Source organism: Cydia strobilella, chromosome 24 (genome assembly GCF_947568885.1).
Source record: "Cydia strobilella chromosome 24, ilCydStro3.1, whole genome shotgun sequence".
NCBI classification, from domain to species: domain Eukaryota; kingdom Metazoa; phylum Arthropoda; class Insecta; order Lepidoptera; family Tortricidae; genus Cydia; species Cydia strobilella.
In genome coordinates this window covers 6095031-6107651 of record NC_086064.1, presented here as the reverse complement: position 1 = coordinate 6107651, position 12621 = coordinate 6095031, and the positions used below count along the sequence as shown (strand labels likewise).

At 57.1% G+C, this 12621-nt stretch overlaps 1 protein-coding gene across 1 annotated transcript; it reads right to left on the bottom strand.

The window, feature by feature from the left end:
• Positions 1-4783: 4783 nt before the first annotated feature.
• LOC134752492 (protein enabled-like) lies at positions 4784-5686 on the bottom strand. The gene has a single exon (XM_063688186.1). It carries the CDS (start codon positions 5684-5686, stop codon positions 4784-4786), a length of 903 nt encoding a protein of 300 aa, XP_063544256.1.
• Positions 5687-12621: the final 6935 nt, after the last annotated feature.

Below are 12621 nucleotides of genomic sequence, written 5' to 3'. Positions count from 1 at the left end.
AAGTATCGGCGAGAGCACAGAGCCCTGAGAGACTCCGGCATGAATAAGGTGAAGGGGAGACAGGGTCCCCTCCACCCTATACCTAAACCCGGGGGGGAAAGAATGAGATGCCTGTGTCCTGAAGGGACACAGGTCTTTACCTCAGTGGAGGGTGTTAGTCGTTTGTATGTCGGTAAGTTGTTTTAATTGTAGTTGGTAAATTATTAATTTGTCTGTCTGTTAGTTTGTGACTCTAGGGGAGAGGGGGTGAGCGAGAGTGTGTGGCTCGTTGTAATAGGAGTCATGGACGGCGCGTTAGATGTTATCCTGAGCTGCCGCCCTCGCAGCCATTTCCTGTGATGACGTGACCTGCGGATCAGTAAAGGTTAGGGGTACACCCATTTGCGGATTCGTTTTCTGCTGTTTAGCTAGGTTATTTATACGTTGTATGGCCAGTATGGCGTCCTCGTCTGTCAGGTTAGTCAGGTAGATTTTTACTAAGCAGTCCGGTGGAAAGGTTTCTTTAAGGGGAGGGTCGTCTTTCAGTCTCGTCGTTATTGCGTCATCAGGGTCTGTCAGTACGTGCTTTTGGTCTGCGTTTGCCCCTTTTCGGGTCTTGTCTTGGGGTGTATGTTACTGAATTTACTATTAGTGGGTTGATGTGATGAGGAGCACGGTCGAAGTATCTCCTAGAAGCAAATTGAAAAAAGTTTTGGACGGATTGGAGATTTAAGTCGTGGTGTAGGTCATCGTTCCTCACATACCAAGGTGCACCTACTGCCCTTCTCAAGAAAGAGTTTTGAAGGATCTGGAATGATTTTAATTTGTATTTAGAAGCGTTTAGAAGGCGAAAACTACACTGGCGTATGATAGAATTGGACGTACACAGGTTTTGTATAGAGTTATTTTCCCTCTGATACTCATGTTACTCTTGCTGTTCAAGAGAGGGTGCAATCGACCCATAATAAATGCGGAGCTTCCCGCGTGTGTATGTTGCATCTCGGGCAGGTTTCGGGGCCGCAGTGAAGGCGACCGGCAGCTTAGGCTGGCGTGTGCTTCGTGCCTGTGTAGGCGTCATCCGAGTGTTGTGTCGTCGACGTCTTCTTCTTCTTCTTCGTCGATGTCTTCGTTGTGTAGGAGGGCTCGGGGGAGATGCCGAGACCCGTGTAGGTCCGGCGGTCGCGTGTAGTGTGGTGCGATCCCTCGTAGGAGCTTCCCGTGTGTGTATGTTGCATCTCGATACCCTTTTGGGAGGGTGTGACGGGTCTCGACCGCATTCCTGCTGCGGAGACTGTTTCCATTCGCGCCCCATCTTCGTGGGGCGGTCTTCCATCGTCATTTTGGGGACGACTGTGTAATCTGGTGAAGGTCAGCTTTTTCGCTACCGGCCGTTATCCAACCCCGCGACCCCTAGCCTGGTGATACCGTTTGAGCGGGGCCAGGTTTCGGGGCCGCAGTGAAGGCGACCGGCAGCTTAGGCTGGCGTGTGCTTCGTGCCTGTGTAGGCGTCATCCGAGTGTTGTGTCGTCGACGTCTTCTTCTTCTTCCTCTTCGTCGATGTCTTCGTTGTGTAGGAGGGCTCGGGGGAGATGCCGAGTCCCGTGTAGGTCCGGCGGTCGCGTGTAGTGTTTGAGGGAAGTCCACGCAGAGCCACCTTCATCTGCTTGTCCTTATCTAGTTGGTAGACGTGCCATTCTATTGTTGTGCTGAGGTTGTCCAGGTGGTCGTACACCACCCTGTACTCTTCGGCTGACTCAGGTGAGAAGAGAATCCCCGTCCTTGCTGGTTTGGTCGAGGCTGCCCTTCCAAGTTTTGTTTTGATTATCGCCATCTCTTTAAGCCAGTTTGGGAAAACCAGTACCCGGATATTTGGGTACCTTTCCTTTTTCGGTTGCTGCTGCTGCTTGGCTTAGCCTGTGCCTTGGGAAGGCGCTGCCGCCTTTGCTGCGTATGTCTTCTTTACCTCCCCTTAGTCTGGCTGCGCAGGGGGGGGTAGCTGGGTTGACTGGGGCTCCGCTGGTGGTGGCGGGGGCCTCGGGGTCGGTAGGGGCTCCTCGGTTGGGGGGCCCGGGTCTGTGGCCTTTTTCTTCTTCCTTCCTTCTTTCGGCCTCTGCGGCTTTGGGGTCTCTACGGAGGGGGCTTCTGGGGGGACCTGGGGTCCTGTTGCTGTGGGGGCCTCAGTGACTGGTCCTGTTCCGGGGCGGTGGGGCCTAGGTTTGTGTCCTCTTGTGGAGGAGTTTCCAGGACTTGTTGTTGTTGTTTGACCACCCTGGGGGTGGCAGTGTTCAGCGGGGCTTCTGCGACTGCGCGGGGCGGTGGCCCCTCTTCCAGCGGGGGGCCGTGGGGCCTGACGTCCAGCCTCCTCGCGACCACTCCTCTGAGCCCGCTCTGCGCCATTATGGTTGATGGCGACGGGGCCCTCCAGGGAGCGCTGAAGGGGGCCGGCTGGGGGCTGGGGCTTCAATTGGGGCTGCGCATTCCGCTGACCTTGAGCGTCTGCGGCGCAGCCTGGGGTCTCTTGGCGGGGTAATCTTGTTGCAGGGCCTCTTTGTGGGTTCCTGTGATTCTTAGGGGCTCTCTCGGGGCCTTTTGGGGGGCCTGAGTGCTTTAGGGTGGTTCAGCAGGAACTCCAGAAAGTGGGTGTCCTCCGGGTGTAGCTCAGTCTCTATCCCGAGCTGGTGGGACGTGAGTCGTACGTAGGCGGCCATCCACGCCTTCAGGCCCGCTGACCCCAAGTCGGTTTCCATCATATGGGCAACTACAATAGTATCATTTTGTAGCTGATCCATAGGGGTTTCGAACGGGGCAGCGAGCGACACGGGCGAGAAGGGCCGCGTTGTCGGTATCGGGAGTAGCTGGTCCGCTGCTTCCGTGGCTTCTTCGTGTACCGCGGGGCCCGTGGGTGCGGGGGAGGCGGTGCGGGGGGCGGGGGCTTCGCCGCGGTGTTTTCGGCGTCTTCATATTCCTCACTGCCCTCTATGGAACCGGGGGCGAAACCGGGGGGTAGATGGAAAAATTAGTTTTCCCAACTACCCCCCTCCTCCCTCGGCGGCAGCGGTGTTGCTCCCCGCCTCCTTGATGTCGATCTTGAAGTTGGGGGTAGACCGCGAGATCGAGATCGCGATCTACCCACACGTGGTTCTCTGTCACCCTCCATAGGGGGGGGGGGCTTTCCGGGATCCTGCGACGTTACGCGTCGCCGGCTGGGGCCAAACTCCGCATTTCCCTAACCCGGGGCTTCTGTTTTAGCGGGACCGGGGTCGGGTAACGCGGTGAGGGCTAAACCGGCGACGGTGCTGCAGTGGTGCGAGGTAATCCCCTCCGGCCTAGGCCGGGTCGCCGTATTCTGCAGATTGTTTCTCACGAAATAATTGTAGAATGTGCGTAGAGCGAGACGTCCAGTTGCAATCCTGAATGAAAATGAAGTGGACTCGTTCTTCTTTCGCACCTCCGTGGAGGGGCGAGTTGCCTTTCCATCCCTTTGAGGGATTCTCGGCGGTTTCTTGTCGGGTCATTTTCGTGCCTCTTTCTGGGCGTGGCTTCTTAATTGTCCATGGCTGGCCATGATGGCCTGTCATGGCCAGTGTTACTGTTGACATTGGGCTGACATTCTAGGCTGCGTGGGTATGGCGGCTGAGAGCGCCTGGGCCACTGCCGCGAGCTGCGCCACAAGGGCGGCGAGGTCTGGCGTAGCGGGAGGCGCGGTACTAATGTCTTGAGTTGGTGCTGGAGCTGTGTGCGGGGCAGCGGCTGGTAGGGCTGGCGCTGTGCTCGAGGCTGGTTTCTTCTTTTTTTTTTTGGCTTTTTCTTCTTGGTGATCAGACCGGACTCCTTCGCCTGCCGCGGTCTGGTCACCCCCCTTTGGGTGGGGGGGGTTAGCCGGCGCCATCAGAGTTGCTGGCGCCGACTGCCACCGTGGACTTGTTGACCGTGGCATTGGTTGTGGGGTCTGGGCGGCGCGGGACCAGAGCCGAGATGGCAGTTCTCCCGGCTCTGTGGTTCCGCATCTCCCGCTTGAACACCGGGCAGTTGCGGCTGTTCCCAGGATGGTCACCTCTGCAGTTCTTGCAAGTGGCCTTCTGGTCTGCTTGCATTGGCTGGCCCAGTGTGGTTCGGCGCAGCGGACGCAGGCGAGCTCCCTGTGGCATCCGTGTGATGAGTGTCGGAAGCCTTGGCAGCGGTGGCACTGCGCGGGCCCCTTCTTCCCGCGCCATGCCTCCACCTTGACTCCACTCATGTGAAGCAGCTCTGTCACCCCGTAGATGCCCGCGTGGTCCCGAGCGGGCCCCTCTAGCTGCACGAAGTAGATGCAGCCCGGGCGGCCCCCTCTCGCGTTAATTTGCTTCGCATATTCCACGGGGTGTCCCAGCTTCTTCAGGGCGTCCATGATGTCGGTGATCGGTGTCTGCGATGGGAGACCTCTGACGGCCACCTTGAGCCGCTTTTCATCTTCCAACCCGTAGATGTTGTAGAGCGGCACGATGACGTCAGTAGGCTCCCCTTTTGCTTTGGCCTCCTCTATGGCGGCGGTGGCTTCATTTTTCAATTTGTTGAGGTGTCGGATCACGAGGGGTACTCCGCCTCGGAACGGGGCTCGAATATAATTCCTTCCCCCTGTGGCTTGGTGAAGGGGGACTCCCCGAGCTCCTTCGACAGGTCCTCCATTACTTTGGGCCAATTTGGTAGGCGTTCGGCGACAATGGGAGGGTACTTTGGTTTTTTCTTTTCTTTTCTACCCTCCTCATTGCCGGCCTCACCGGACTGCATGTGGCCGTTATTTTTTTCGTCAACTTTTTGTTTTTTTTTAGTTGCTATTTTTTTTTGTTGCAGTTTTGTTCTCGGTGGATGCGGGGCTCGGAGCCGCGGTGCCCGAGGGGAGGGCTGCGGCGTTCACGTAGTTGGGTCCCGGGCCCGCGGCTAAGGGCGTGGGGGGCGGGGGTGGCGGAGCTGGGGGTCCCGGCATGGGGGCCTCGTTGTTGGCGGCTACCCTGGCGGTGGGGACTTGTTTGGGCTGCGGGGCGGCTCCTGGACGAGCGCGGAGTCGCGGGTCGGTCGGTGGCGTAATATTATGACAGACCCTCTTTTGGTCTTGTTTCTCTGGCGGGCTGCTCTCCGGCTTCCTCTTGACTGCCGATGGTTGTAGGACAGCCGGGTGGTCCTCCAGGAACGGGAGGAACGGGACGTCCTCTGGCAGCAGCTCGACGTCGTCGCCCAGGGCGTGCCCCTGGAGCCTGATGTAGGCCGCCATCCATGCCTCCAGGCAGGGAGACATGTAACCGAATTGCCCCAGACGGGCAACCAGGATACGGTCACGATCCAGTTGCTCGTGGGGGGAGAGTCGGTCTTGGGCTTCCCTCGGGAGCGGCGAGAAAGTGCGGCCAGGTGCTGCGTCGGGCGACCGCCAATGCTTGGGAGAGCCTTCGGCGGGGTCCGACACGAGGGCGTCGGTGAACTCAAAGAGTTCGTCATCTTCTTCAGCAGTTTCGGCTTCAGGCTGAAGGTTTGTGGATGCCGGTGGTTGTGAAAACCCACTTTCTAGAATACCCACCTGCCCCGCGGCGGCGGGGGGGTCGGCATCTGTTGGTGTTTTTTCTTGCGGTAGTTGAGAAAACTCGCGTAGCGATCTACCCACCCTATCCGAGGGGACCGGGGGGGGGCGCGAGTTTTGATGTTTGGGCTGCGGGTGGTTGGCGGGCTTCTTTTCCATGAGTACCCGCCCGCCCCGGGGGGGGGGGGGGGGGCTTTTTTCTCTACTTCCATTGCTGGGTCCGTCTCCGACGCATTACTGCCGGTCCAAGGATTTTCTTTTCTCAGCAGTAGACTTCTCTGTGTCGCTGGTGATCCCCTCCGGCGGGCCGGGCGCGATTCGGGTGTTTTTTCCTCAAGAAAAAACGTGGGAAATTGCTGGTGCGAGAGGTAGTAGGGTGCGTCCGTGGAGTTGGCTCCGTTGGCAATCCAAATGAAGTGGACTCGTTCTTCATTCGCGCCTCCGTAAGGAGGGGCGAGATGCCTTACCATCCCTTTAGGGGATTTTTGGCGGTTTCCTGTCGCCGCCCGTTACTCTTTCTGGGCGTGGCTTCTCTCTGGCCGTGATCGGCCATGATGGCCTGTCATGACCAGTGTTTCTGCTTGATGTTGGGCCTGCTTGCAGCTTGAGGCTTGCGGCTCCTCTCTGCTGCTGGGGCCCTCATCCTCCTCAGCTGCTGGCACCAGAGCCCTAGGGAGCTGGCGCTGGCGGCGGCGGTTGTCAGGCGGGCGTGCGTGGAGCGGCGCGATGCCCTGCAGGTGTTGGTGTCGGGAGTGGTCTGCGCGCTCGAACATCCTGCTCGAGAGGTGGCCTATGAAGGCGTCCAGGCTCTGCCATTTTAGTCCTTTGGCGATATCTATGTTTCGCACGTAGCGGGGAGCGTTGACTATTGTGCGTAGGGTCGCATTCTCCTGCGCACGCAGTCTCTTTTTATTGGTCTCAGCCGTCAGCGCGTACCAGGCTGGAGCTGCGTACGTCAGGCGGGACCGCACATACGTCTTATAGATCCCCAGCTTCGTGCGGCGGGGGAGGTTGCTGCGGAGCACTGGACGGAGCAGCAGAAGGCTTCTCAGGAGTCGCAGGTGATCCCCTCCGGCGAGCCGGGCGCGATTCGTGTGTTTTTTCTTCACGAAAAAGACTTGGGAAATTGCTGGTGCGAGTAAGGTGCGTCCGTGGTGGGCTCCGTTGGCAATCCAAATGAAGTGGACTACTACTCGTGTCATCTTACACTCCCCTTATAGGGGTGTGAGGAGGCCATTTCTGGGCTAGGCCTATTTTGGCGGCTTCTGTCGCGGGCTGTCACTACAGCCCGGTCTGTTTGGGCCAGCGTTTAAGTTGCTGGCCTTTCTTCTTCTTCTTGCTAATATATGGCTTCTTGGTGGCCATCATGGCTTTGTGGACATGTTGGCCATCTGCGGCTTTGTGGTGACTAGGGGTCTTGTGGTGGCACGAGCTCACGTGGTTGGGCTCGTGTCCGGCGGGCTTCGGGGGGGCGGGTGTGAAGTGGGGCTATTCCCTGCAGCAGTGGGTGACTGGACGAATCGGCACGCTCGAACATCCTGCGTGCGAGGTGGCCAATGAATTCGTCCAGTTTCGGAATCTTGAGGTCCCTGTAGAGTGTTACGTTCCGCACTCCGCGTGGGGCTCTTACTATTGATCGAAGGCTGAGCGACTCCTAGGCTCTGAGTTTCCGCCTGTTCTTCTCAGCCGTCCTGGCATACCAGGCAGGAGTCGCGTATGTCAGCCTTGATCTTATGTATGTCTTGTAGATCCCCAGCTTTGGGCGGATGGGGAGGCTGCTAGTGAGTACTGGCCGAAGCAGGGTGCGTGCCGTTTTGGCCCGCCTCACCACCTCTTCAGTATGCGTCTTCATAGTGAGGCCCCTATCTATGGTGACCCCCAAGTATTTCGCCGTTCCTTGCCACTGTATCTCCTCGCCCAGGAGTTGGAGTGGCGGCGGATGGTGTTTCGCTCCCGTGAGGAGCGCTTGAGTCTTCGTCACGTTCACCGTGAGTCTCCATTTGGTCAGCCATTCTGGTAGGGCGTCAAGCTGGCGCTGGATCTTTCGTGCGGCGTGGGTTGGTGAGATGGACGACGCGTAGTACGCCGCGTCGTCCGCAAACAGACCCAGCTTGACGTCGCCGACCACCGGGATGTCATCGGTGAACCAGGCGTAGCATGTGGGCGAGAGGCAGCTTCCTTGTGGGACTCCCGCGAGGATTGGGCGTGCTGAAGATGTGGCATCTTCAACTGCCACTTGTAAGCGCCGGTAGGTGAGGAAGGAGCGTATGACGCGGACGACTCGACGTGGGGCCGATGACTTCGACAGTTTAGCTAGCAGGCCCTAGTGCCAGACTCTGTCGAACGCCTTCTCCATGTCGAGGAATACCGAGACGACGTGCTCCTTCCGATTCATTTTCTCCGCCATGTGGGAGAGGACTCTAGTGAGTTGCAGCGTGGTGTAGTGCTCTGACCGGAAGCCGAACTGTTCCTGTCTCGGCACCACGTGTGGCTGCAGTCTTCTGAGCAGGAGCCTCTCGAAGACTTTTGACAGGGTACTGAGCAGTGTGATAGGCCGGTAACTCTCCGGTCTTCTCCTGTCTTTCCCCGGTTTTGGCAGCATTATGACCCGGCCAAGTTTCCAGGTCTCTGGGAAGTGCCCCGAGCGCATGATCCCATTGAAAAAGCGGGTCACCGCCACTATGGTGTGCTGTGGCAGGTGACGGAGCGCCATGTTCGGGATCGAATCGGCGCCCGGGGCCTTCTTCGGGTTTGCTCTTCTGGTTTCACGTCTCACTTGGCCGGGTGAGAAGAAGACCGGGTCCTCCTCTGCTCTCGGCGGTTGCTCAAAGTACCCTGCCAGTTGCTCCTCCACTTCCCTCACGTGGATGGCACTCGCTGCAGGGTTGGGTTGAAACGTTCGCTCCAGGACGTCCGCGAACAGTTCTGCTCTCTCTTCGGCCTTGTAGTGGAGCGATCCCCCTGTGTCCACTAGTGGCCTCACTGCCTCCTTGGTAGTGCCCAGTTGCCTGCACAGGCGATGGATAGAGGGCACGTCATCCCCTATGCTGGCAATGTGGGCTTCCCAGTCAGCTGCTGCATGGTTCCTGAGCTCGGTTTTGACCTTCTCCACGAGGTTGTTGAGCTCTGTCTTCATAGTGGGGCAGCGGGTGTGTTGCCATCTCCTTCTCAGCTGGCGCTTCTGCAGGATTAGTGACGTAATCGCCGCCGGGAGGGGTTTGCACCTCCCGCCAGCAGCGATGTTGTGCGATGATGTTTCGAGCGCCTGCTGAATGTTGAAGGTGATGGCGTTTGCTGCGGCTTCTACTTCCTCGGCGGTGGAGACCGGCCCGACTTGTGGGTTTGTCAACGCCTCTGAGAATGCCCCCCAGTTGGTCTTCCGTCCCGCCTTCCTCCTCGGGACTGAATATGGGGCTGCTTCGATCGTCATTAGTATTGGGCGGTGGTCTGACGGCAGGTCCGGCAGCACTTCCAATGTGAGAGTGGCATTGCAGTCTTTATGTACTGCGAAGTCTATGATGTCACAGGTCCTCTGGTGGTCTGTATAGTGCGTGGGTTCCCCTGGGCCTGTGACATCGTAGTTGGCGTCTGTGATGATGCTGTCAAGCGTCCTGCCGGCAGCGTCGATCTTGGAAGAGTTCCATGTCGTGTGCTTGGCGTTCCAGTCCCCCGCCAGGATGGTCGGCCCTGAGGACTGGAATAGCGCACGCAGGTCTGCTTTTAGGCGGCTGGTGGTGTTCTGAGGGGGTCTGTAGATCGTGTAGAGCCGGAGGTCTCCATTGGCCACCCTAATGTCGACTCCGAGCGCCGTGAAGGAGTCATAGGGCACGAAGTCGACAGGCTGGTGGATGATGGATCTTCTGACCATCACGGCTACTCCGCGGAACGAGCGTCCCTGCTGGTTTACTTCGTTCCGTTGGTACACTACGTAGCCCCCCATCTTCATGCTTCTCTTAGCGAATGTTTCGCTGACCAGCAATATGTCCACGTTCTGCTCGCGGAGGAAGTGGCGGAGCAGGGCTTCCTTGCCGGTCAGCGATTGCGCATTCCAGAATACCACCCTCAATTTACGATTGAATTGAGCGGGGTTTCAGAGTACTCTCAAGCGCGTTCCGGATCGCCTCTGGACCGTGGTTGGCTGCTGCTTCCAAGAATGCTGTTATTATTGCTCTTAGTTCTTCTTCTCCCCCTGCCGCCTGAGTTGGAGCCGCGGTTGGGGGCGAGGCTTTTGTTGTGGCTTCGGTAGTTGGTGAGGGCATCTTCTTCTTCTTTTTCTTCTTTTTACTGGGCTGGGTGGCTGCAGGCTGGCTTGTATCGCCCCTTTGGGTGGGGGCGTTGGCCGGCGCCATGAGTGAGGCAGGCGCCGACTCCTCCACAGTGGGCTTGGTTATGCTGGCCTTCGTCACCGGGCCCGCCTTCCTGGGTGCTGAGTGCGCGTTCGTGCCCGCTTTCCAGTTTCGGGCCTCCCGCACGTATACCGGGCATCTTCTGTAGTTGGCCGGGTGGGGCCCCGCGCAGTTGGCGCACGTGCAGGGTTCCTCCTTTGGCCGAGGGCATTGGGATGCTGGGTGAATGCTAGGCAGCAGTATCATCATCTCGATACCCTCTTTGGGAGGGTGTGAGGGGTCTCTCCAACATTCCTGTTTCGGAGACTGTGTCAATTTTCGCGCCCCATCTTCGTGGGGCGGTCTTCCGCCGTCAGTTTGTGGACGGCTGTGCGATCCGGTGTAGGCCAGCTTTATCGCTACCGGCCGTTATCCAACCCCGCTACCCCTAGCCTGGTGATACCGTTTGAGCGGGGCCAGGTTTCGGGGCCGCAGTGAAGGCGACCGGCAGCTTAGGCTGGCGTGTGCTTCATAGGTGTCATCCGAGTGTGTGTGGTGTTGTTGTGTCGTCGACGACGTCTTCTTCTTCCTCTTCTTCGTTGTTGTCGTCGTCGTCGTCGTGTAGGAGGGCTCGGGGGAGATGCCGAGCCCCGTGTAGGTCCGGTGGTCGTGTGTAGTGTGGCGCGATCCCTCGTAGATGGTCGTGGCTGCAGTTGTCCGCGCGGTCATACATGACCCGCGCGAGACGCTCGATGAACTTGTCCAGGCTGCGCCACTTCAGGTACTCGGCGATGGCTGCGTTGCTGACGAATCGGGTTGCTGCGACGATGGTCCGTAGCGTAGCGTAGTGTCTCCTGGCTCCTCATCTTCTGCTTGTTGGACCTGGAACAGAAAGAATACCAGGCTGGTGTAGCGTAGGTTAGTCGAGAGCGGACGTAAGCTTTGTACAGACCGACTTTGGTCCGTACAGGGAGCTTGCTGCAGAAAACCGGGCGGAGGTTCATTCGAGCGGTTTTCGCTCGTCTGATTGTCTCCGCCGTGTGTTTCTGCATGGTGAGCCGCCTGTCTATGGTCACCCCCAGATATTTCACACAAATGAAGTGGACTGGTCGGGCGGTCCTATTTATACGATCGCGCGACCGCGCCACGCCCACTACGTCACGTGGGTGAGTTGTGCAGAGTGTCATGAACTTTATTTGACCAATAAGCTTACGCTATTACAAAAGTAGGGAATGGGTATATATTTATTATGGGACATTCTTGTAATAACTAATAATAAAATGATCACTTATATCTAAGCACAAACATATAAACATAAACACACGAAATAAAAACATATAAAATTCTCAAACTGATTCAAAATTATAGAAAGTTACACAAAATTAAAGATCATAAAACGTACAATAAAAAACTTCCTAATAGCTATATGCGACAATCTTCCCCGCGTGTGCCAACACCGTCTCCATTCGTGGAGTATATCGGTATTAGTCGGGAAACTGGACGGCGGACTTCACCCGCTCGGGTGCGAACAATGGCTACTCTTACGTGGCCATCAGGGCCGGGAAAGAGTTGTGCGATTTCACCTCTAGGCCATGTTCCTCGTTGCATAGAGCTGTCCGCTACCATGACGATGTCGCCTACATGTAGTTTCTGCACGTTCTGGTGAGCACCGGGCCGAGGGAGGAGGCTGGGTCTGTACTCCTTCTGCCAGCGCCTCCAAAAATGGTCGGCTAGGTTGTGCGCTGTTTTCCATGACGACAGTGACATATCTTTGTCTGTGAAGACGCCCAGCGGTGTCATTGCGCTCGAACGGCCGATGAGAAAATAGTTCGGCGTCAGAGCCTCGAAATCTAGGTCTGGATTCACAGGTGTCAGCGGTCTGGAGTTCACTGTGCTCGGATTCTAGAAGCAGCGTATGTAGAACTTCTTCATGAGGTGCTCTTTCTTTTAGTGTAACTTTTAATGCAGTTTTCACGCTGCCCACGCGCGCGTTCCCAGGCGCCTCCGGCGGAAGGGTTGCCGGGCGGTATCTTCTTCCAGGTAATCGATCGCTCAGTCAGGAATGGCTTTAGACTGTCTGGCAGCGTTTTCTTGGCCTCTGCTATCTCTCGTTCTGCTCCGTAGAAGTTAGTTGCGTTGTCGGAGTAGAGAACGGTAGGCGTGCCGCGCCGAGCTATCATTCTGCGCAGTGAGAGTATCATAGAGGATGCCGAAAGTGAGGCGGCAAGCTCTAGGTGCACAGCTCGGGTAGTGAGGCAAGTGCCCCACGTATGATACGCCCCATCTTTTCTCGCGGCGGCGGCCTATTGTGATATTCTTAGGGCCAAATAAATCTACGGCTGCGGCGGTAAATGGCGGTTGATTCGCCTGGAGCCTCTCTGGTGGTAAGTCGCCTACAGGAACCTTGAGTGTGGTTCCCTTATAGGTCCGACACCATTGGCACTTATTCGTTATATAACGAATGCTACCGCGCAGACCGGTAATGTAGTATCTCTGTTTCAGCTCATTTATCACCGTCGAGTGGTTGCCGTAATTGTAGAGAGCATGAAAATGATGTATTAGCAGCTTGACGAAATCTTTAGCGTGTAGAACGGGTATGTGTACATCTTTATCTATTCTGGCGTACAGCACGATGACTCCATTTTTGTCGAGCTTCACTGCGATTTTATGGAGTGGCGATTTCTTCGGAATCGGCCGTCCAGTTTCCATTAACTTGATTTCCTCTGGAAAGGCTTCATGTTGACTCCGACGTATAAAGCAATACCTCTG